The 21,128-nt window shown below is 38.1% G+C and overlaps 1 protein-coding gene and 1 long non-coding RNA gene across 3 annotated transcripts in view; one reads left to right on the plus strand and one right to left on the minus strand.

The window, feature by feature from the left end:
* Window positions 1-9,277, plus strand: part of LOC310892342 — a 27,222-nt gene extending 17,945 nt beyond the window's left edge. The window contains exon 2 of the long non-coding RNA XR_014578056.1: window positions 1,350-9,277. This is a non-coding gene — a long non-coding RNA (uncharacterized lncRNA). The remainder of the gene's footprint in view (window positions 1-1,349) is intronic.
* RCAN1 (regulator of calcineurin 1) overlaps window positions 6,599-21,128 on the minus strand; it is a 42,369-nt gene continuing 27,839 nt past the window's right edge. The window contains exons 1-4 of one of the 2 annotated variants that reach the window (XM_083819974.1): window positions 15,765-16,043; window positions 13,431-13,604; window positions 12,313-12,472; window positions 6,599-9,274 (exon numbers count right to left, since the gene is read on the minus strand). In XM_083819974.1, the coding sequence (XP_083676100.1) occupies window positions 9,111-9,274; window positions 12,313-12,472; window positions 13,431-13,604; window positions 15,765-15,851 (585 nt within the window). In that variant the 5' untranslated portion in view covers window positions 15,852-16,043 and the 3' untranslated portion in view covers window positions 6,599-9,110. Of the gene's footprint in view, window positions 9,275-12,312; window positions 12,473-13,430; window positions 13,605-15,764; window positions 16,044-21,128 lie in introns of those variants that run through there. The other variant, XM_083819973.1, reaches the window with a different exon arrangement.

Here is a 21,128-nt window from a genome sequence, read left to right on the forward strand (position 1 = left end):
CTTCAGCATCAGAACAAGGAAGATGCTGTAATTCCCTCTCACAACAGATATGCTAGCGTGCATATTCTCATTGCATGCTCTCCCTCCTTTGAATGAGGTACGAAGTACACACAAATCATTTAAAAGGTAAGTTTGAGAAGTAATTACATGGCTGAACAAAAACTTCCATGCGGCATTTAGTTCAGCGGCTGGCCGTTTCTGCAACCCTGAAAAGAACAGAAACATCATTTTTTGGAACATATGAGCAGGACATAGGATATCTGAGGATATCAAGACAACACTAAAACCACTGAAAGATCCGTCACTTTCTAGAGGAATAAACGAGCTGTCTCCACAGATTTTCACTGGTGAAATGCCAGCTGACTGTTGATCTGTTTGCCCTCACTGAGCAGGGGGCACCAGCTAAACCGGTGGTGAATACCCTGGCTTTCTACCCGGAGGTACTTCAGCACCTGAACCATTTCAGTCATGTCTTGCTGCTTCAAGCCATGCCATGCTGGCGTGATCAAACTCCCCATTACAGTATGGGCAAAATCTCAGGAGGGGAAAACGAGGTATAAAGGGCTAGGGTATGCAACTGTCTTCTTATGCCAAGTCATGTATTTTTGCAGCTTTCATAAAAATCAATACATTGATCGTTAGTTTACTTTTAACAATCCAACACCATTCAACTCCAATACTGGAAAAAGACAAAATCCACATGGCTGTTAAAAGCACTTCGTGTAGCTGCTGCTTTTTGGATTAGTCTGGCCATAACTCACATTAAGAAATGCTTTTGGATGAGCTTGTCTAAATCAAATACACCCTGTGAATTAGCATCGCTTGATATATATATAAACTAGTACTTGAACTTCACCTTTTACAGTGAAAACTGACTGGACACAAATATATGTGCTCTTTGTGCCCCTTCAAAGCAAGCAGTTTTAAGAAAATTTGACAAAAATCCCTTTGGAGTTTTTCATTATAATAATTTAAACATGTCTAACAGCAGGTAACACTAACAATTTTTACTCTCATTTACACGGCACAAAGGTCAGCCAGGGCAGCTAGCAGGGAGAATGATAAAGCAACCCCTACAGAACTACATCCCAGGCTGTTTCTATCCTTTAGTATAAAATCACACCCCACCTTTAACACATAGCTTCACTGCTGGTTACAGTTCCTTTGAGATGGTTCACTTAAATACGGGATTTGGATTAACACTAGTTTGAAAAGTTTTAATATAAAGAAGTCTTCAAAATTAGAAGCATTAACCATCTCTGCAAGCCTGCAATGCACGCCAGCCTTTTACAACTTGTTTTTCTTGTTATGTGCATTGCAGTAATTACTTCTGCTCTCTTTCCCTGTAGGGAGAAGCTTCTCTCCACAGGAACTGCTACACCGCAGCACGAACAGCAAACATACAAAATGCTTCGTCACCTGGATTAATCCCATTTTACGGTCTGCATGCTTACTTGCATACAGAGATACCCATACAGAGATGCACAAAGTTACCCAAGTACTGGAAGCAACCTTGCCATGACATATGGCATCCTCGGCGATGGGCATTTTAGAGACTATGAAGCACAAAGTGCACAACAGATATGAAAGCCTTCAAAACCTGTGCTGCACCCCTGTGGCCTCCTAACAAGCTGAACTAATGGCTAGCTAACTTCCAGCAGGTAACCCGCTCTCACCTGATTGCTTAGGATTAGGATTTCTTAGGATCAGGATTTAAACACTTTGCCTATGTGAACTTTTTCTCATGAATGGTACCAATGAAGTCAAGCAGGGAACCAGGTGTGCCACACTGCAATTTACCACTTTTATCTTTAAAAAGTATTTCACTACAAAATTTTGTATACGATACAGAAATGTTTCAAGCAACATCCCAAAGGGATCAGAGGTAAGGAACAATGTACTTTCACAGCCCGGTAGCGAAGTTATTTCTTTTCCACATCTGCTACCATGATGGGAGCCTTAGCTGGAGGTTGAGTTTTTCGTTTAATTTTATCCAGTAGTACGCAATGGCATTGCTTGATATTTAGCTCCACCTATTGGGCACCTCCACGTACCTCTTTCAATTCATCTAAATTAAACAACAGCTTAATTATGCTTTAAGGCTCTGATCATACAAGTTTCCCCCTGCCCCACCCTCCCCCAAATGTATATGCAAAATTCTGTTGAGAACTACACGAAAGTTCAGATCCAAGTTCTTACTCAAATCACACAGCATGCAAAGCAGTTAATGAAAAAGAAAGGAATAGAGAAAAAAGGGAGAAAAAAAGCAACCCAAACAACTGCATCTTGGAAATTAAACAAAAACGGATTCAGAATCTCTTTTTAGAGAACATACAAGATTAATTCCTTATTTTCCAAGAGATCCCTAGTGAAAGCACCATTTAAATCAAACTCAGGTATCCTAAGTAGTGAGTTTTAATGATTTTTCAAACAACAACAACAAAAAGTTGTTTAAAAATAATTCTGATAGCTTTGTCAAAAAAAAGCTGACCTCCAAGCAATAACCTAATTCAAGGTCTCTAGTTTATAAAATTTCTCTGGACCTCTTGAAACAACCTGATATGAATTAGTAGCTCACAAGAGCCATATTTAATTTCATTTGTGGATCATAAAATAAAGCATGAATGTCTGTGAAACATAAAAAATAAGTTCCTTTGAAAACACCTGTAACAATGTAACCAGAAATGGCCACTTGCTACAAGAAGATCATCTTCTAATTTAGTGTCTGAATGTTACAGTTTACTATTTTACTTAATTTTCCTGTTAAGAGACAGACACTGTAAGGAAACATCACGAAGGTGATTTCACCAAATCTATTTAAAGCTTTTTAGGATTTGAAAGATGCATTTTACAGCCTTAGAAGAACTACCAAATAATAAGTTAAAACTATCTTAAGAATCAGGGGACGCAGGTTTATAATGTCATGGAAAGAGGAGAGTAACAAAAGGATTTTGGCAGAGGCCACAGGATAAACTTTCAACCACTTCAATGCACAGAGGCAGAGAAATTGAAGAGGAGCTCCAGAACAGATGTGGATCTAGAGGCATCCCTCAGCACCTCAAAAGGTACAACACACTCCCATAAAGGAAATTCAAGTGAAATAATAGTGATGTCTACCTGAATGACACTTAAGGATAACTTTTCCTCTCCAGTATTCCTAAAGGCTTGATACTGAAGTAGCTCCAAATATTCAGTGAGTTCTCATCTTTGGCACTTTAGGGGAGAGACATAACTCTAGGTAGCACAAAAAGAAAAGACAGACAAGTTTTCTGTTTCTTTCTCCAGAGATCTGCAGTAGACCTCAGCAGGGCCCTTTTGGTAAAACCTTTAACTAAAGCAGTGAGGGTCTAGGGGCACTCAAGAAAATGAATATGGAAACATCTAAGTTGTGACTGGTTACCCACAGAAACCCTCAATATCAAATGCAAAGACTCAAAGTAGAGCATTATGTAAAGAGTATATTTTGACTAAAAACTGTAACAAGTTAAAAAGAAAATTAAAGGTGGAGAGAGAGAGAAGGAAAAAGAAGAGCTATGAGTCAAACTCTTGTCTATACTCTAGGGCTCTTTGTACATTTGTTTATCCTTGAACAAGCTTCTCTTCACTGGACTTGGGAAGTGGTAGAGCAGGGAAAAACACCTCAAAATTTTCAGAGATTTGGACAACAGTACCAAGTGGCCAGCATTGCACCCATGGGAATCTGCCTTGTTTCCAGGCCTACATAAGTACTGAAGGTATGTGACCCTGGGAATTGATTATGGCTTGGCCAGAGTTACAGATGCACAGCACCAGAACAGAGCACAACAACCTACACCAGTAAAAGAAATAAAGGTTAAACATGTATAAATGACAGTGGTAGACATGCAACACAGATCAAACAGAAAAGCAGATGTAATTTCGTTAGGATTAACAAAAAACAAGACACCTTGAGCATTAGGTGAATGTTGGAAAAGTTCATGCAAGTGGGATGTGTAAGTAATGAAACTGCAAATAAAATAAGTGCCTGGTGCATACCTGTGGCAGGACACATACACACTGAATATGAAGGCAGGTGCAAACAAAGTCATACATAAAATCCAAGGAGGTAACGGCCCTGCTTGGTAGATAGTATCAAGTCAACTCCAATATGTAGGTAGAAGGGCAAAAAAGATGTGTAGTGGAAGAAAGATTTCAAAATGGAACAAAGCTACAAAAACAAAACAAACCACCACCACCAAAAACCAACAAAACCAAATTCACTCTCTGAGGACAACCACCTACCACCTGCAAGCTACATCTTCATAATCACTGAAACTATGAAAGTTATTATTGACAGAGTCAAAAGCTGATAGCCAAAGCAGCGTTAGACTGAAGAATAAACAAAAAAATTCCTATTGTTGCTCCCCCCATGCTATGCTGCTTGCAAAGACCTTTGTAAAAACCCTTGTAAAGCCTATAGTGAAGTTCTGAAGCCACAGACACTGAGCTCTATCCTCAGATAAAAAGTGTTTCAGGAAGACCCAGGAAACCCTTTTAAACACCCAGAGACCCTCAATGTTTTGGTAACAGAGGGAATGGCATCTTGAGGAAGACAGGTGAGAGCAGAAAAACAACATTAGGAAGAACTGCAGCTTCTTGGGCTGTTTTTTCAGACGGAGAAAGTCCCAAAGAGAATGGGTGACAACACAACTGCCAGAAGTGATCAAGTACCACTTTGAGCATTTCTCCACCTATTTAATCTTTCATACTTAAACTCCTGTCATTTCATTTTTTCATACCTCAGAGTGTACCACACTAAAAACCAACTGCCAGCTACTCAAAAAAAAAAAAAAAAAGCAAGCAAGGTGACTGAGATGCTGCAATTTGTGCACATAAGCACAGACCAGGTAAATGACAAAAGTTTCAAGTGGAATAGTTATTACTTATCAACAGAAATTTTGTCAAAGAAGATAAATCCAGTCCTGCCAGGTCCATCCCATTGACTACTTATCAGCTGAGTCACTTTTCTGGTCTTGATTTATCATGGTAGAGTACAGTGTCTTGGGGAATATCTTGTCTTCATTATTATTGGTTGCTCTGTAGTCTTGTTTTTAGACATCCAAACATGAATTAATAAAAGCGTTAAGTGGGCATAATTTTCTGTAAAATGCCTCTCAAGCGTGTTGGACATAATCCAGGATAAAAGCAAAGATGATAGAGGAAGTGCAACAGCTAAGCCTACTGAGTGAATTTCTGAACTTGGCCCATGCCTAGAGTAAGGGCCTACCCCTTGCTACCACAGCATGTTTGGAAGTGGGAGAGGGCTCTGGACATACCACAGCTAGCAAGCCAGCTTTATAGATACAAATCACAGTTTCAAGTTAAAGAACTGGTCTTCCCCCAAGACGTTCTTTCTAGTGTGACAAAACAAAACTTGACTAGGCAGGTGATTATGCCTAGGGGAAAACCCATGCTGTAACTGTTAAAATGGTATGAGAGAGTTGCTGGAGTTCATTCCTTCCCCACCCTTGACAAGTCTGGACTACACATGAACAACTAATACACTTGTCCAGTATTTCAAATATCAAAGTTACTACACTTACTGCTGCTCTGAAAAACAACACCCTGATAAGAAACAAACTTCAGTCTTACAAGTTGTTGAATTCACCTTGGTAAGGTCATTAATGCAGTAATGCATGCACAAATACAGAACCTGATGATAGCAATGCGCATCACTAAACTGACAAGTCTTGATAAATGACAACTAATGATTACTTCCACATTTATACGATCATGGACGCTATCCTTATGCAGAATGCAAATAATAAAACAGTGAGTTGTACATCCCCAAAAGAAATGAAATTAGAGATTATCTGTGTAAAATAGGATGGTTCAATTGCTGTTGCTTGAAATTGCACAATACCTTGTATCTTTTGTTAGATCACTTAAGGATCAAGTTATGCCTGTTAGCCTATGTAGGAATTCCCCTGGATGGGCCTGCTATTTATAAGCAACAGAACTGCTACTTCAAACCATTTCCTTGTATAGGACAATTACTTAAAAACATCAATACTTCCCAGTCATAAGTACTGAGAAGAATGACCAGCATTAATATCAATAACTCCTTTCTGCACCATGAGTGAATTTCTGTTTCATACTGAGTGAAACCTTCAGTGCATTTTTGTATATGTTTTGCAACTCAGAGACATAGGATTACCAGGTAAAAGCCCAAGAAATATTGACATTTTCATATTCCAAAAGCTTTAAATATAGAATTATTCGTGCTGTAGAAGAAAACTGGTAAAGATAATATGAACGCAGAGGGATTATTATAGAATAGTAAAACGTTGGTATCGTTATTAGGAAGCACATCAACTTTAGGCATAGAAGAATCAGTTTTTAAGCGCAATATTTTGGACCACTTAATTTACTAGTAGATTCTCAGACTTGCATCAAGATCACACAAGTCACTTAAGCAAAAGGCTGGGAAGTGTTTCACTGTGAATAAATCCATTTTGTTGGTAAGGATGGAACAATATTCTAATATTCTAACCTTATTCAAATCAACAATGTTTGGAAGCTTTAAGTTCATGTTTTGGTGCAAAATCTTCAAATAGTTTCATGGAGAAACACCACAACATTTACAAGAAGACAAAATATTTTAATTTAAATATGCCCCATACTATACAATTGTATAAAATACCAACTAAGCATTCATTTGAATGTTTAAAAAAACAGAGCAAGCAATATACTGTAGTAACGATAACAGAAGGTGGCACAAGCCAAGATACAGAACCAGAAAAAACAGGCAAGTTACTGTCTCACCATCTTTGTTTACAATTACCATCAGAAGGGTAGCCATCCCAAGTCTTCCATCCATGGTTTCCAGTGCCCACCTTTATGAGGCAGATGGCAGTGTACTAAACTGGGAAAATCGTATTTTTGTTTAGCTTTCTTTACTTTTACTTGAAAATCAGCACTGCTTTCTTTGTATCGCTACAAAGCAGAGCAACAACTAAGTCTCTAATGCAAAACTAATACTTTGACTGGTAATCATATAAAAATGGAAAGAGGACAAAAATGATTTCAACAATTTCAAACTGTAAGAAGTAAAACACCCTAAGCCCAGCAGTAATTTTAGAAACATGGAAAAAGTCTTGGGAAGGCTTAAAGACAGTTGTATCAAGCTTACAAGGTTTCCTCTCCATTTTATTTATTTTGGGGTGTTAATAAGCAGAACATGTATCCAGCTGATTGTTATACCTTAAAAAAGCAAAATAACCTTAAGCACCTTAAATTGGAGAGTGTACCACTTGAGTTAGGTCCAAGATAGACACCAATTGTCAGTGTTCGGTATGCCCTGTGAACTGAAACAATCAGAACAAGGTCATAACTAAAGTTTAATATATTCCTCTTATCTTTGGTCACAGGATATCAATCTTTGTTTTACTTAGTATAATGACATGACTTCAATAAACCACGTTTACACTGCACCACAGCTGGGAATGGCTTCATTACACAACTTGCTTCACTAATATTTTATTTTAAAAATGAGGTGTGAACCTGGGTATTTAAATTAATGTTTGCTTCAAATGGCACTGAATGGATTTTTTTTTAAAACATTAACTCCAGCTACAAAACTCATCCTCAGACCAACTGTGGCAAAACTGAACTGACAGAACCAAACTTTTGATTTTTAGAAACATGTTGGAAAGCTTCAAACATCCCCTAAAAATTGTGATATTTTACCATAGATATCAGTTATTATCTCTTAAAAAAAATACTGAAATCCATTTCAAAGTGAAGATCTCCATTTTAAAAAACAAATAAGAAAATACACTTCTGCCATCTTTCTTCCACCAAACTTGTATGTGATAAGCTACTGTCTTTAAACACTAACATATAAAAAAAGCTTCTCCCACGTATACCCATTACTTAAGTATGCATCATTACTTGGCATTAAGCATTTCTAAATACCAGCTTATTTTGGAAGCAAAGCTAAGAAAGTATATTCTTATTGACATAGAAAGCCAGTAGAAAAAGATACAAGTGTGCAGCTTGTAGAACAGTTCACATCAGGAATGAATGAGGAAAAGGCACTCCATCTCGCTTCGCTGTTCTACACAGTGTGTGCAATTTTCCAATCACTGTTAGACCTTTGTTCACAGCAGCGTAGATTCACATATTGAGTAGCGTTCTCATTACTCTCCATTCATTACCATTTTTTTCACTGGAAAAATACATTGCTGTGAATATGCAACATTAACTTTATTTATACATTTAAGAATACTTATTTTTTTTTCCAAATGAGAAAGTCGAGATTACTGAACAAATGTTATTGAAGATATAAATTATTTAAGCTTAAATAATTTAAAATCAACTTATTTAAACAACTTTCCTATTGCACATTTTTTCTATAACTTTGCCAGACAAAACCCTACATAGGCATTTAAAAGAGTAAAATTTTAATAGCACAAGTTGCATAGCACCAAGGTAGGGTGCCAAATAAATTGTATGCCTGCTGAAAACTGAGTGCCAATAAAAACAAATATAAATATATATGTATATACATATCTAGTAGTAACTCCGGGATGCTGAGATAATAAATACTTTAAACAATTTCCCAGATTTCCAAAAACATGTGAGAAACTATAGAAAATAATGCAAAGTTACTTTCAGAAGACCAAGAATACACATGCACAAAATCTATTATAAGAAAAAAGGTTTACAATTCCCAATGTCTTACCTTTAAAACCACCTCTGTTATCGCTATGTATGCCACACAATGACTAGCCTATTAGTTTGAGGATTTATGAGAGACAGAACAAAGAAAGCTTCTCCCTGTTGCTTTATAATGTAAAAGCCTACAGTACCCCCAAAAAATAAACCCACAGTTCGTCTTGTTAGGTTTCAAAATGTTGTCTTCTGCCTATCTTCATTCCCAGTGATCGGGGAATACACCCGTGACATCTATTGACCTGCAGCATCAAAAATAAGGATGAAAATTCCTGTATTTTTTTCTGAGCAAACTTACATTGGAATTTCTCCTACTACAACTGCTGCTGTTGCCACCAAACCTGTGACCTGCCGTTTCCATAGTAAATGTTTCCCTTGAACACACCTACTTGTAACCCTTGAAATACTATGGCAGTTCAACTTAAATGGGCAGGGGTATAATCCGGCCTTCTTGTCTGAATAATTTTTGGTTTGGGTTTCTTTGTTTCTTCTTCCACATCGTTTTCCTGGTCACTCTCGCATACGTGGACAACAACGCTAGGGGTAGTGTCAGTTGCAGCATGTAGCTCATACTTTTCTCCTGAAAATTAAAATATTAGCAAAACTGGTTAAAAATGATCTATTTTGTAGAAAAGTATGAAAGAAATTACTAAAAGGAAAAGACTTGTTCTTTTTAATGCTATTTGTATAATACATCGATGACTAAAAGCCTGATGTCACAAAGCATCAGATGTCACAGACATCTGTGCTAACCATCATTCATCATCCAGAAGTATTTAAGTACTATTTCCAAAGCAACAGCGCTCAGCTACTTTATTACATGAGAATGTAAGTAAGTTACCCTAGGCATTTAAGAAAGTGTTCTATGTGAGCTGTCGTAAGACTTCCTGGTGTGTGGTGTTTGGTTTTTTTTTTGGTCATTTTACAGCATACAAAGACTATCCATTCACTGTACCATGCAGACTTATTTTTCCTCAGTGATGACAAAACCACAGGATCTTCCTTTCCCTCCAAAGCTTTCACTGTTAAGAAAGCTGGATGCGCTTTTACCCACCTCACACAGAGGTGCTTTAAAACTGTTCTGGCATTCTGTGGAGCAAGAGCTAGACAGCAAGCATTACGCATCACAAGCATCACAAGGGGAAATACGGAGATAGAATACAGTCTGGGTACAGATGTACTATGACACAAATTTGGTTGACCACTGATTTGAACTCCGCTTTTAACCACAAGGTTAATAACTGTTTTTAAATCTAACCAGATGTTAAATAATTTTAATCTTATGTTAGATCAGGGGAAAACCAAACTATTTCTTTCCACCACTTCCCTGATGAGCTCTCCTTATGTTTTTTTTTTTTCCGTGTTTCTTTATATTCTTTACCTCTCAATGGAGAAAACAGTCTCCTCTAAGACCGCTTCAGTGATCAGCTGTCTGAGAGCTAACACCTGTGACAAATTGCATGCCCTAGCATGCCGAGGCTCTAAAGTGGTCTCTGCTCTGTTTCCTAGAGCACTTTAGGAGCAGGAACTGGCAAGAGCAGCAGTTCCATAGAGGAAAAGGCTCTTACCTACAGTTCTTCTAAAACATGCAAACCATTGTGCTGAAGTAACCCTTGCTTGCACCTGGGTCCTTGGTACTGAGTCATTAAGCCCAAGTTCCAATAAACCTTAGAGTCAACAGGTAGAGTTTTATAGGGCTTAACATTCACTATGTATGTGAAAAATCTCATGGAGAAAGGGGTTGCAGATCTGCCAGTAAGCTTACCGTAGGGCATCTTAATAACAGAACTTGCAGGGGAAAAACCACCAGCTTTTACTTACTAAACTTTTAAATATTTAAGACATACAAATTTCTTTTTGGTATGGATACAATTTAAGAGGAAAGCTTGTAGCTAAGAAAGCAGCATCCACCGAGCAAGCTCTGATCTTTCACAGGATCAGCAAGCTGTAACACTATTTATTCCAAGTGCTTCATCCAAAACGACTTTTATTCCAACGAGCATAATCTTATGGGACTTTTGTTTCAAAAACTGATTTCAGGAAAATAAAATCTTTGATAAAAATATTTAGTACGTCAGGGGTATTCTCGATGAATTGTTTCAAAGACCTAATCAGGCTTATCTGTTTAGTTTACACGGTTCTGGATAAACATGATTTTGGCACCATTTTATACCTTCACTTTAACTTAGTATTTTTCCTATAAATTTTTCTGGCCATTATCATTCAAACACTATTTAAAATTTATTATTTATTAAAAACTTGCAATAATCTACCCCATTTTTTATCATAGCATAAGCATAGATATTTATCCCTCCACAGACTGCAAGGTATGAATTTTCACAGGTAAGAGTAATTCACTAGTGGTCTGAGACACATAGTTTTCATTAGGAACTGTGGGTTTCACCAGCATACAGTTGGCCATAAGCTGCTACATAGACAACCATAACACACTACTGCATAATTGATGCATGAGGAGGTAGAAGTTCTCCTCTACCCTCCTTTCCACCCCCTTCCTATTAATGTAATAAAAGTTCCCTAGCTGGTAGGCAAACAGATATATAAAGACATTACAGTAAAATAAATCAGACTATAGTTTATGTCCTCTTTGATGCTGCTACTAAATATATTCATTTGTTCTCTCTCCTAAACCTAATAGGACAGTTGCAAACAAGTTAAATCAGAGTTGCAAACTGTAAATTGTGGAAAATTAAATTTGCATTAACTCTCATTAAGTTGTTTTAACTGAGATATAAAATGACATCAAGGAATGTGATCATATCAATCCCTGAAGCATGCTTAAAATACAAGTTAGTTCAGTTTAATGGAACTTTGTATCAACGTAATATTTGGTTTAAAACACAGATACAAAGTAGAACTGTTTCTCCTATCTGTGGTGCTATGTATTTTTAATAAATAGATGCATCAACAGCCTACACAGATGAAATGACAAGCAGCTGACAAGGCAGCACTAGAAATGAATGGTAATAAAACAGTAAGCGTGCATTCTTGTTATCTCCTCTAATTTAAACAGAGAGGGATGGAAAGGCACATTCTTCCTTCCCAGGCTGAAGCAACCTCAAAGCTGCCAAAAACTGAGTAAACTGCAGAAGATGAAAATACCAAGGAGTTGGGAGTGGCAGAAACTTCTTCCTCTTAATTCCAAAAGAAAATTAGTGCCTCAAACCAGCTTGACACTGAGATAGTAGTATGTGTAGGTGGAAAACTATCTCAGAATGCAGGGAGGTAATTCTAGTTCAGAGCTACATAACTGTTAACTGTTTTAATGTCCTCATCTGAAACAGGACTTTCCTGTCTCTGCAGAAGGCTACTCAACTTCCTCTATTTTTAGGAAACTACTTCTTGAAAATTCTGGTGAAAAAGCTAACATGTTATTGAAGCAATATTCATGCTCTCTATAAATCACAAAACATCATATTGTTGAGGCCTGGGCCCTTCAAATGATCCTGTGGAGTTACTGCATGTGTAAGAAACCACAGCTTACTTTTTCTGATACTATAAATTTAATTGGTGAACAGTAATTCATGTGAAAAATTATATAAGTTCAGTTGAGAAGGTGTTTTACTTGAGCAAAACTTGGGTGATTCTAAGGCTGTTTACCTGGTCCTAACTTGGAGATAGCATATAAAAGGTCATAGTTAATCACTGGAGTAGCATCTTCTACTTGCTTCCAACCAACAGGTGGAGAAGCAGGAGGTGAAATCAAAAACTGTTTGTCTGGATTTGGTGGTGCCAAATGCGAGCTTCCAATGTGCAAAGTCTGAAAAAAGCATAAAAAAATAAAGTTATTTCACTATTATTGATGAATTCATCATTAATGAGGAATTTTAACGTTGGCTAGATGTTATGCTGTAACAGGCACTCAAGGTGGCAGCATGTAACAGTATTATTGAAGAGAGCTATATGAAAGACCCCGTATACAAAATACAGATGAGCCACCACATCCATTAACTCTGATGAAACATGCAATGAGGTGTGTACATCTACGTCTTCTCATTATGGAGTTTTACAGAAACTTCACCAGAAAGTATCTGTCCTTAAAATACTGAAGTAGGAGGAAGCTGGATATGGGCTTTAAGGCCTAATGACAAATGGTGTTGAAACTTATTACCACAAGTGAGAGTGGTGAGAATTCTAGAAGGTATATAAATAAACTGGCTCCTTCAGGACTGTCCCTATTGACATCTGAAACAGACACACATAGATTAATTTTCCCATTAAGTTTATGGAGGAAAATAAGCAGCAGCTACCAAAAAGCACCCAGATTACCAGAACCTGAGACAGTTTCACATCTTTAGCAGGAGAAGCTAGCTAGCTAGAGAGCTCCACTGACGGCAACCTTCAAGTACAAACATGTGCTAGAGTCCTGAGCACATACTGCTACACTTTGGATTCCCGCACATACTGTTTGAGCATTCTTTTCTTCTGTGTGTGTACTGCTGGCCAACACGCTTGGCTTTCCCCACCCCGTAAATTCTGTCTTTGACTATGCTGATCACTATCATCTACTCTTTCCCCAAGGGAATCTAAGCAATACAAAAGGAGACATAAGTGCAAAATAGTCAAGAGCCTCCACATGCTTGTAGCTTTGGAACAACCTGTGATTCTCTAACCAAAATGAAAAATTAAGCGTTCATTAGCATGACAGGAGACCTGTGGAAGCTTACCACTAGTAAGTTACGCTTTAGTACCTTGCAAGGATAATCACGGAGACCTACCTGAGCAAAATACAGTTTTATTTCCTTTCCAAGGAACTCTGTCTTGTGCAACTGGACTCTAGCATCTGCCGCAGATAAAGGGTTACTAAAATTTATTCGTACTCTTTTGAAGCTCTTAAAATACTGAAAGGTGATATCTCTGTCGTATGTTCTGAACAGCGATTCAAATTTGGCCTGAAAAGAAAGGACCAAAGAAAGTCAACACACAGCACTGTATATTTTCTCTAAAGAAATACAGAAATAAATTGCAGTTGTCAGGAGGGGGAGATCAACACTCTTGAGTATTGGTGTATTCATTATAGCTCAAGTATCTTTTTCTTCTTATTTACTTTGAAACTTTTCTAACCTATTACTTGTTTGTTCTTTTTTCCTCTATAGAAGCTTTTTACATCTTAATTAACAAAACAGTTAATTATCAGTAAGAAGCATCTGATTAGATAACATAGTAGAAATATTAGTTAATGGTGTTGGTAAGATATTGAAAAGAAATGCTTGTTTTACAAAACTAATATCCAAAGGCCTTAAAAAAAGTCTGCCAAGCATGCCTTTGTCTGAGTAATTTTCAAGGAAACCAACACAACAGTTTTAATAGAGAAAAACGAAAAAAGTTTATTTGCAAGCTAAAAGCAATTTTCTTCAGTGACTCAGCATGCATAATAAAGTTCACGAACATCGCCTTTTTTAATAGCTGCTACTTTCACTTAGGAAAATGCATGGTAAGAAAATATATTACTGAGCACTGCTTTAATAGCCTCTTCTGTTTCTGGAACTGAATTCTAAGAAGGCTCCCACTCGCTCTTCTAGAAAGTCCTAAGCACTAACCATAGAGCTCCTGAAGAGCCTTTGACACACTTTCTGCTTTGACTGTGCGGTAAGTGTAGGAACTGGACCAAAGCCTCATCGCTTCATAGATCTGCAGCTGAGTTACTTTGCGGTACTGACTGTGTGAAAAGACTAAAGCACATTTACCAACAGCTGGTAATCTCCATGATACATTTAATGTTTGTGCTCCTAGGGCATCTATGCAAACCATATAGAATTTTTAAATTATTTTTTATTTTTAAATAAAGCATACTTCCACTCTTACTTGAGGACACCAGAGCAAAGGAGGAGAAAAAAGCGGGAAGCTGTGAAGTCAGCATGCTCTTGCAAAGTGTTTCACGCTCACATTAGGACACAGTAATCAGTTGCAAGCCTTATTTCAGAGATGGAGACAGATCAAGCATGCTGGTATTTCGGATACCTTATCTTCATAAAAGCTTACTGGAAGCTGAATATGAAGTCAAAATATAGAGATATATAGAACTGCATGCCTTTTTTTTAATGCTAATTTTGAACTAGTAGGGAAAGCAACAGAGATTATATAAGGCAGCAGTGATTACTTCAAAACTTTGTTTTCCTTTCTGAAGAGCTGTTTCACAAACTCGTCAGCTATATACGCAACCAGTATATTTCAAAGATATTTGAGAAGATATTTTAAAACCAATGCTGTCCTACTTCTTGCTGAGCCACATCTAAGCTTCAAAGTGAAATCTGAGACAAGAACAGGACCCTCTGCACAGAAAGCCTGTATTTGTTAACTTACTGTACTGGAAAGCAAGCTGGATGAAACCATGAAAACTAAGCCTGCATTTCTCAAGTCTTAGTCATGTGTCATATGGAAAGAAAAAAAGAAACCCATGCTGAATTGCATTTCAAAGTTCACATTCAACATTTAAACTCAGAGTGCCTGCAGGAGTTGTGCAATATCTGTAGTTTTTTAGCGTGCGCAAATTATATAGGTCATAAATATCATGGTAACAGTATGATAATGAACAAAATATTATTTTTGTACTTCAGGTATCTTAGCAATCAACAACTGACTGTATCAGGACTGGGTTACTTACACGATACTAATTCTAATCAGGGAAATACAAATACGAGAGAACTTATAGTTCTAACACTGTTATTAACAACTATAGTGCCAACCAAAAAAAACACCAGAAAAAGTATATGCTATAAGTTAGAAGAATCTTACAACCAAAATTATAATCTCAACATTGCTGAAAACACATATGAAAGTGAAGAATACACTACACAGACAAGAAACGTCTAAGGTAAACTTCTGATCTTTTTCCAGAAACACATAGCTTAAGATCTAATAATTTCCACACTGAGATTCATTCGTATCAGAGCGTACCGTTGCAGACTCGCAAGACCCAAGACCCTCACATTTAACTGACTTTTTCTTGTAAGTCAACAAGCTATCGAGGTAAGCTGAACAGTTTTGTACAGCACCTCTAGACTTTTAACATTCCAGCAGTCCATATAAATAAAGCAAAAGATAAAGCATACCCTTGTTTCTGCTTGATTGAAGACATCACTATCTGCCACACAGGCAATCAGAGAACTAAAACTGTAGTTAAAATTTCTAAAATGCATTTTGTGCTTCGCTAAAGCGATACTTGCCGTCCAGCAGAAACCAATTACTTTTAAGGAAGCCGCTGGCTCTGCAGGCAGCGTTTATAAGGGAAACAAGTCCGGCCCCTCAGAGAAAAAAAAAAAAAAGAAAAAAGGAAAGGTTTCAGAGCATCCTGTATGTGACAGCGAATTCCTGAACAAAGTCCTGCATGCTTTGAGGCAGTCAGGAACAAAATGTAAGCTTCTACTGGAAAGAGGTGACGTCAGCACATTAGTCAGCTTCCCTATGCTAATTACCAGCGCTCGGGAGGATGGAAAAAGCAGCTGAGGTTTGCACAGCAGCTGCTTTATCAAGCCTCTTGCAGCATAGTTTCCACTGGTAGTAATTCCATTCAGCACTCAGACAACATGCTCTTCACTGGAATGGGACAACCCATCTTAAGATGGAAAATGTTACTGCTAAAGGACCAAAGTCTAGAGTAATAGGCTGTAATTAGCCAGGAGGAAAATTTCAAGACTTTGGAACGGAAAACAAATCCCTCAGGTCAATAGCTTTCAGTAATTTTTTGGAAAAAATACACAGGCTGAAATTTAGAGATTAGGAGGCATTGATCTATGAAAATACTTTTTCCCCATTACAGCGAGAATTCATTTTGAAGCTTTCTCCAATGCAACTAGATGGATTTAATTTCCATTCCCACTTTATTAAGAACCCAGTATGAGCCCCATAAGCAAACTTCTTTATTTATTTAAATAAACACAGCTTCATCAGAAATCGACTGGCAGGGTTTTAAGAGAGAACCTGAACTACCAATAGCAGTGATGAGCTATGAAACCTACATTTTTGAACGTGTACTGGTTCATGGATTTGTATCCTGGTTTCGGAACATTTCCCAAGAAGTATCAAGAACAATTCCCAAAAAGAAATCATTACCATTTTAAAGTAATTCATTATATTTAAGCTGAAGCTTAATGATTTTCCAGTCTACTTGGAAACTTCCCACACAGCTTTAGATCAAAATTCATAATGAAGTCAAATTTCTAAGTGCATTTAGTTCATTTGACTATAAAACGAGGCTATCACAGAATCATCAATTTTTATGAAACTCTCACAAACAATAAACAGTCATTAATTTAAACCCTTATTTCATAAATATTTAATCCTGTGTAACTATTCACATAAATAGCCTTCTTGATTTCCATAGGCTCTACTTGCTAGCTAGAAGTTAAGGATGCTTACTGTGCCACAGGCCAAAATCCTCATTTAGTAGTCAAACTCTCTGCTGCTGCAAAGTTACCTTGGCATATAAATTACCTTAGTGTGAAAGACCACTCAAGATCTACTTCCTAGTACCTCTGCTTAGAAGCCCCTACTTTAAAATAAGCTCAGCTCCAGTAAAAGAGCTGGTTGGAAGGACAATGTAACAACTGGCCTAGATGCTGTCGGTGAGATTAAACTCAAACCCTAGAAGGAAGTAAGAGATAACAAGGCTCCGTCACTCCAGGAGCACCCAGCGTACATAGCAAGAGCCTGAAGGACAGAAAGGGTGGGAGAAACAACCAATGCTGCATCCCATCTTCTGGTGAGCATAGGGCAGGAAACTGCAGTATCAACCAAACACTTCTGAGGTTTCACTTGGCACATATACGGCAAGAACTGGTTTGAGTTCTCAGGATCACCGCCTGCACCCAGGAAGGCAGATACTCATAAAAGGCCATCCCGCTGAGTGGCAAACCACCTGAGCTAACACAGAAAATCATGCAGAGCATGTCTTGAATCCTGCTCTTGCCCTGGAATTAGGTCATCAAGTGTCTTAAAGGCTTCGGAAGTGGAAGCGCCAAGCACGAGTCTGTGGACCAGTGGTCTGGATGCTCATCTGGAAAACATGGCCATGAATCATTTGGGCATACATGGAAACTGAAAACTGGCTTCCCACCTCCTATGTGAATGCTACAGCTACTGATAAGAAAGTAAAGGTCCCCCCTATAACCTGCTGCTGAGTCAGAGTCATCTGGCGCACTCTGAGGCTACCTGGGTGACTTGTGGGTGACAGGTGGAAAGGATGTTGCTTCTATGAAGCCTCACAGGGCCGACACACGAGGCTGTTCTCAAGCTGCTCAACAGAATGAAGCCTCTGGCAAATTCACTGCAGACCTTTATATAGCTGAGCATGGCAAAGCTTCCTTGCTGTCCAGTGGTTGTAAAGGTCTTCTAAAGCTGTATTTTGGACTCAGCTTAAAGTAGAGCAGGTAGATTCTAGGAACTTAAATCCCTTTGTAACTCAACTTACATTTGGGTCCAAATCCCACAAAGAATAAAAACGCTTGATTGCTACTATTCTCAAGGGCACTTACATCTTACCGAGGATAAGGTGCATGGAAAATGACTTTACAACTCTTCCTACAGCCATTTTTCAGATCTAACTTCATCATTTAAAACAGGACCATAGCCTGCTGGTATTACTGTGCTGGCTCTGAAGACACCAACCAGTTTTAAGAACATTTAACACCTCAGAAAACAAGTTTTTCACACTGTTCTCTGAATTCAAAATAAACATTGGCTCTTCCACTGATATGCAGTAGAATTTTACTTTATCAGTTTCAAATGCAAAGAAAAGAAACCAGTTGTAGTCTGCCCCATTTACACATTGTTATTATTACTTTTTGGTAAGGTTGTGTCACCAGTCACTCAAAGATACAACTCAGGTTAAAAAAATGATAATGACTACATACTGAAGCCCCGTTCACAATACAGAATAAACAGAACCAGTAACCTGAAAAAGAACACTTTGAAGTAAAACCTAATACCCTTAATGCTATGCTTTGTTAGAACAGTGCAGTCTACAATGTTTCAATTATTGGATTAAATAAATTACCTTGAATGCTTAAAAACAAAACAAAAGGGTTCCTTCATTCAAAGAAAAAAATATGTATATTCTCACTCTCAGTACCCATTTCATTTAACTAAATAACACAACAGCACTAAGTTGAGACCCCTGAGATCTACTGTAGAAGCCAAAGTTACAAAAGCACCATTACAAAATTCTGACAGTGTTGCAATGTTTCCTCTGTGGTGATCAAGCCCTGTAATGTTTGCTAGCCACAATGAACTACCTGGAACAAGAACACTGCATGACAATCAGCACTGTGGATTCATCGGTCTGATAGTATCAGAGTAGGCTTTTTTTTTTTTTTTTGCTCCTCTCTCATCTTCAGGGAGTTTGCTGCTTCTGTCTTCTCTTTGAGACTCCCTACTGACCACGACACAGAAAAGAGACCAAGGGTAAGGAGATAACCTGCTTAAAGATCTACGCCTTCATCTGGGTAACAAACTTCATCGGTGCAATAGGATGCTGCTGTACTCAGCAATGAAAAACTAAATGGGTAAGATTCAGGCAAAGTGACAACACAGTTGGACTTGCTTCCTCACAGTTCACCTTTGCATTGAAAGACACAGATTCTGGAGCTTCATTTTTAAAATTTGAGCTCTGCCTCTAAAAATTGCAGAGGAGTTGCTCACTAAATACTCCCTAACCTCAATAGCTCCTGACAGATGCTCCATTAGTAGCACGTCCCAGGCAAAGAAGTTTAACAGACCATTCTTAAGTTGCTTTTCTGGGAGGAGGGAAAGGAGAAATAAGGAGTCAAATGGGCATATGGAACAGTGTGAACACAAAATGATCAAGTGTCATTACTGACTATTATTTAATCTCTACTTGCAATAAGATAGGTAAGGCACAGAGGAGGAAATGAGACCACAGAAGCAGAAAAAAGGCAAGTCACAGAAAAGTGATTATGTTGCCAATATCTATCTACATGAAAGCTAACAAACCAAGAAGGAAAATTAAGATGAAACGAAGCATGTTGGCTATTCTGTAAGCGAATAAAAACAGCCACTGTACGAGCTATAAATCAGAATGTAGTCCATTCTTCTCTCTCATCACTGGCATACTTCTACAATTACCCTTGGCGGGTGCTCCTTTTGGAGTCCCTGCACTCCCACTATATATACTTGCTGATCTTCTGCTATCAAACATACAGTTTCTATTCCTGTCTTCACGTTAATTATCTTGCCTTCGCCCTTATTTAGGGCAGGGATAAACACCTTGAAGTTATCTAGAATGAATAATCTCGGTTACTGGTTTCATTATCCTAGTGGTTGGGAAAGGGGGGGGGGGGGGGGGGGGGGGGCAGACAGTAAACTACAAACAACTTCCAGACCTACCCACGCATGTCTAGGTTTAGGAAGTTAAAATTCAGGTGTGTGTTAGTGCACACAGAGCAGACTGACCCTACTAGCCTACACTGTTTTGCCAATGCAGCAGCAGGACATCTAGATATCTGCGTGTGACAGATGCGAATGAGAGAACGTGAAAATGTATTAAGTGATCCTTTCTGGAACTTAACACTAATCTAAAGTTGACTTGAAAATTCATTCAGGTAAAACCAAAAAGTCTCGAAATGAGACCCATTGAAATAAGTAGCGAGCATATGCCCTTGACTGTGTTTTTCTCAACTACCTTTTAGGGTGCTCCGCAAACTAACAGAGCAGTCAGGAAACAGTAACATTCTCTATTGTTAGAAAACCTTCAGTTCCTGCCCTTGGGATTCAAGAGGTAGGTTGTTTTGCTGTAGAGGCTTTTCGTGTTGTGTTTTTTTATTTTTTTTTGGTTGGCTTGCTTGGAAGCTTACTTGATGAGCAAGAGAAGTCACAATGTCAACAGCCTCACCCAAAAAGCCAAGGGTGAGGGCAGTGAGTTAGGTCACTTGACTTAACATATCTGTACAGTAACCTAGTCTCATTTTACTACTCAAAATGAAAAAACCCAACCTCTCCCCTCTGAACACACACAAAAAAAAATCTCCCCCCACATGAAGACTGAAAGGAAAAATGGACATGATTTCTTTTTGCAAGTCTGGCAGGATTTATTATCAAGTGAAAACAACTGGCAGATCAATCACATTTGTTTCTTTTTCTCCTCAAAATCCTTACATTAGGCTGGGCACTGGGAGACAGACAACCTTCATGTCCAATGCAGAAGAGTGAAATGGCTGCACACCTCATGCAGTCAGGCAGTAACACAGCCCTTGACAGAGCTGTACGAGCTTCTCCCATGCCAGGCAAATCCAGATCAGAAACACAAGTATAATGTACGAGAAAGGCAGGGAGCATATGGGAGAATTATCATACAGCTGAAAAGGTTAACGGACAGTTTCTTCTGCTTTTGTGGAGCTGTGCACTCATTGTTCTACTCATTCTTAAGATTATCAGAAAGATATTACAAGGAAGTATACACA

Source organism: Anser anser (assembly GCF_964211835.1).
Source record: "Anser anser genome assembly, chromosome: 1".
Lineage (NCBI taxonomy): Eukaryota > Metazoa > Chordata > Aves > Anseriformes > Anatidae > Anser > Anser anser.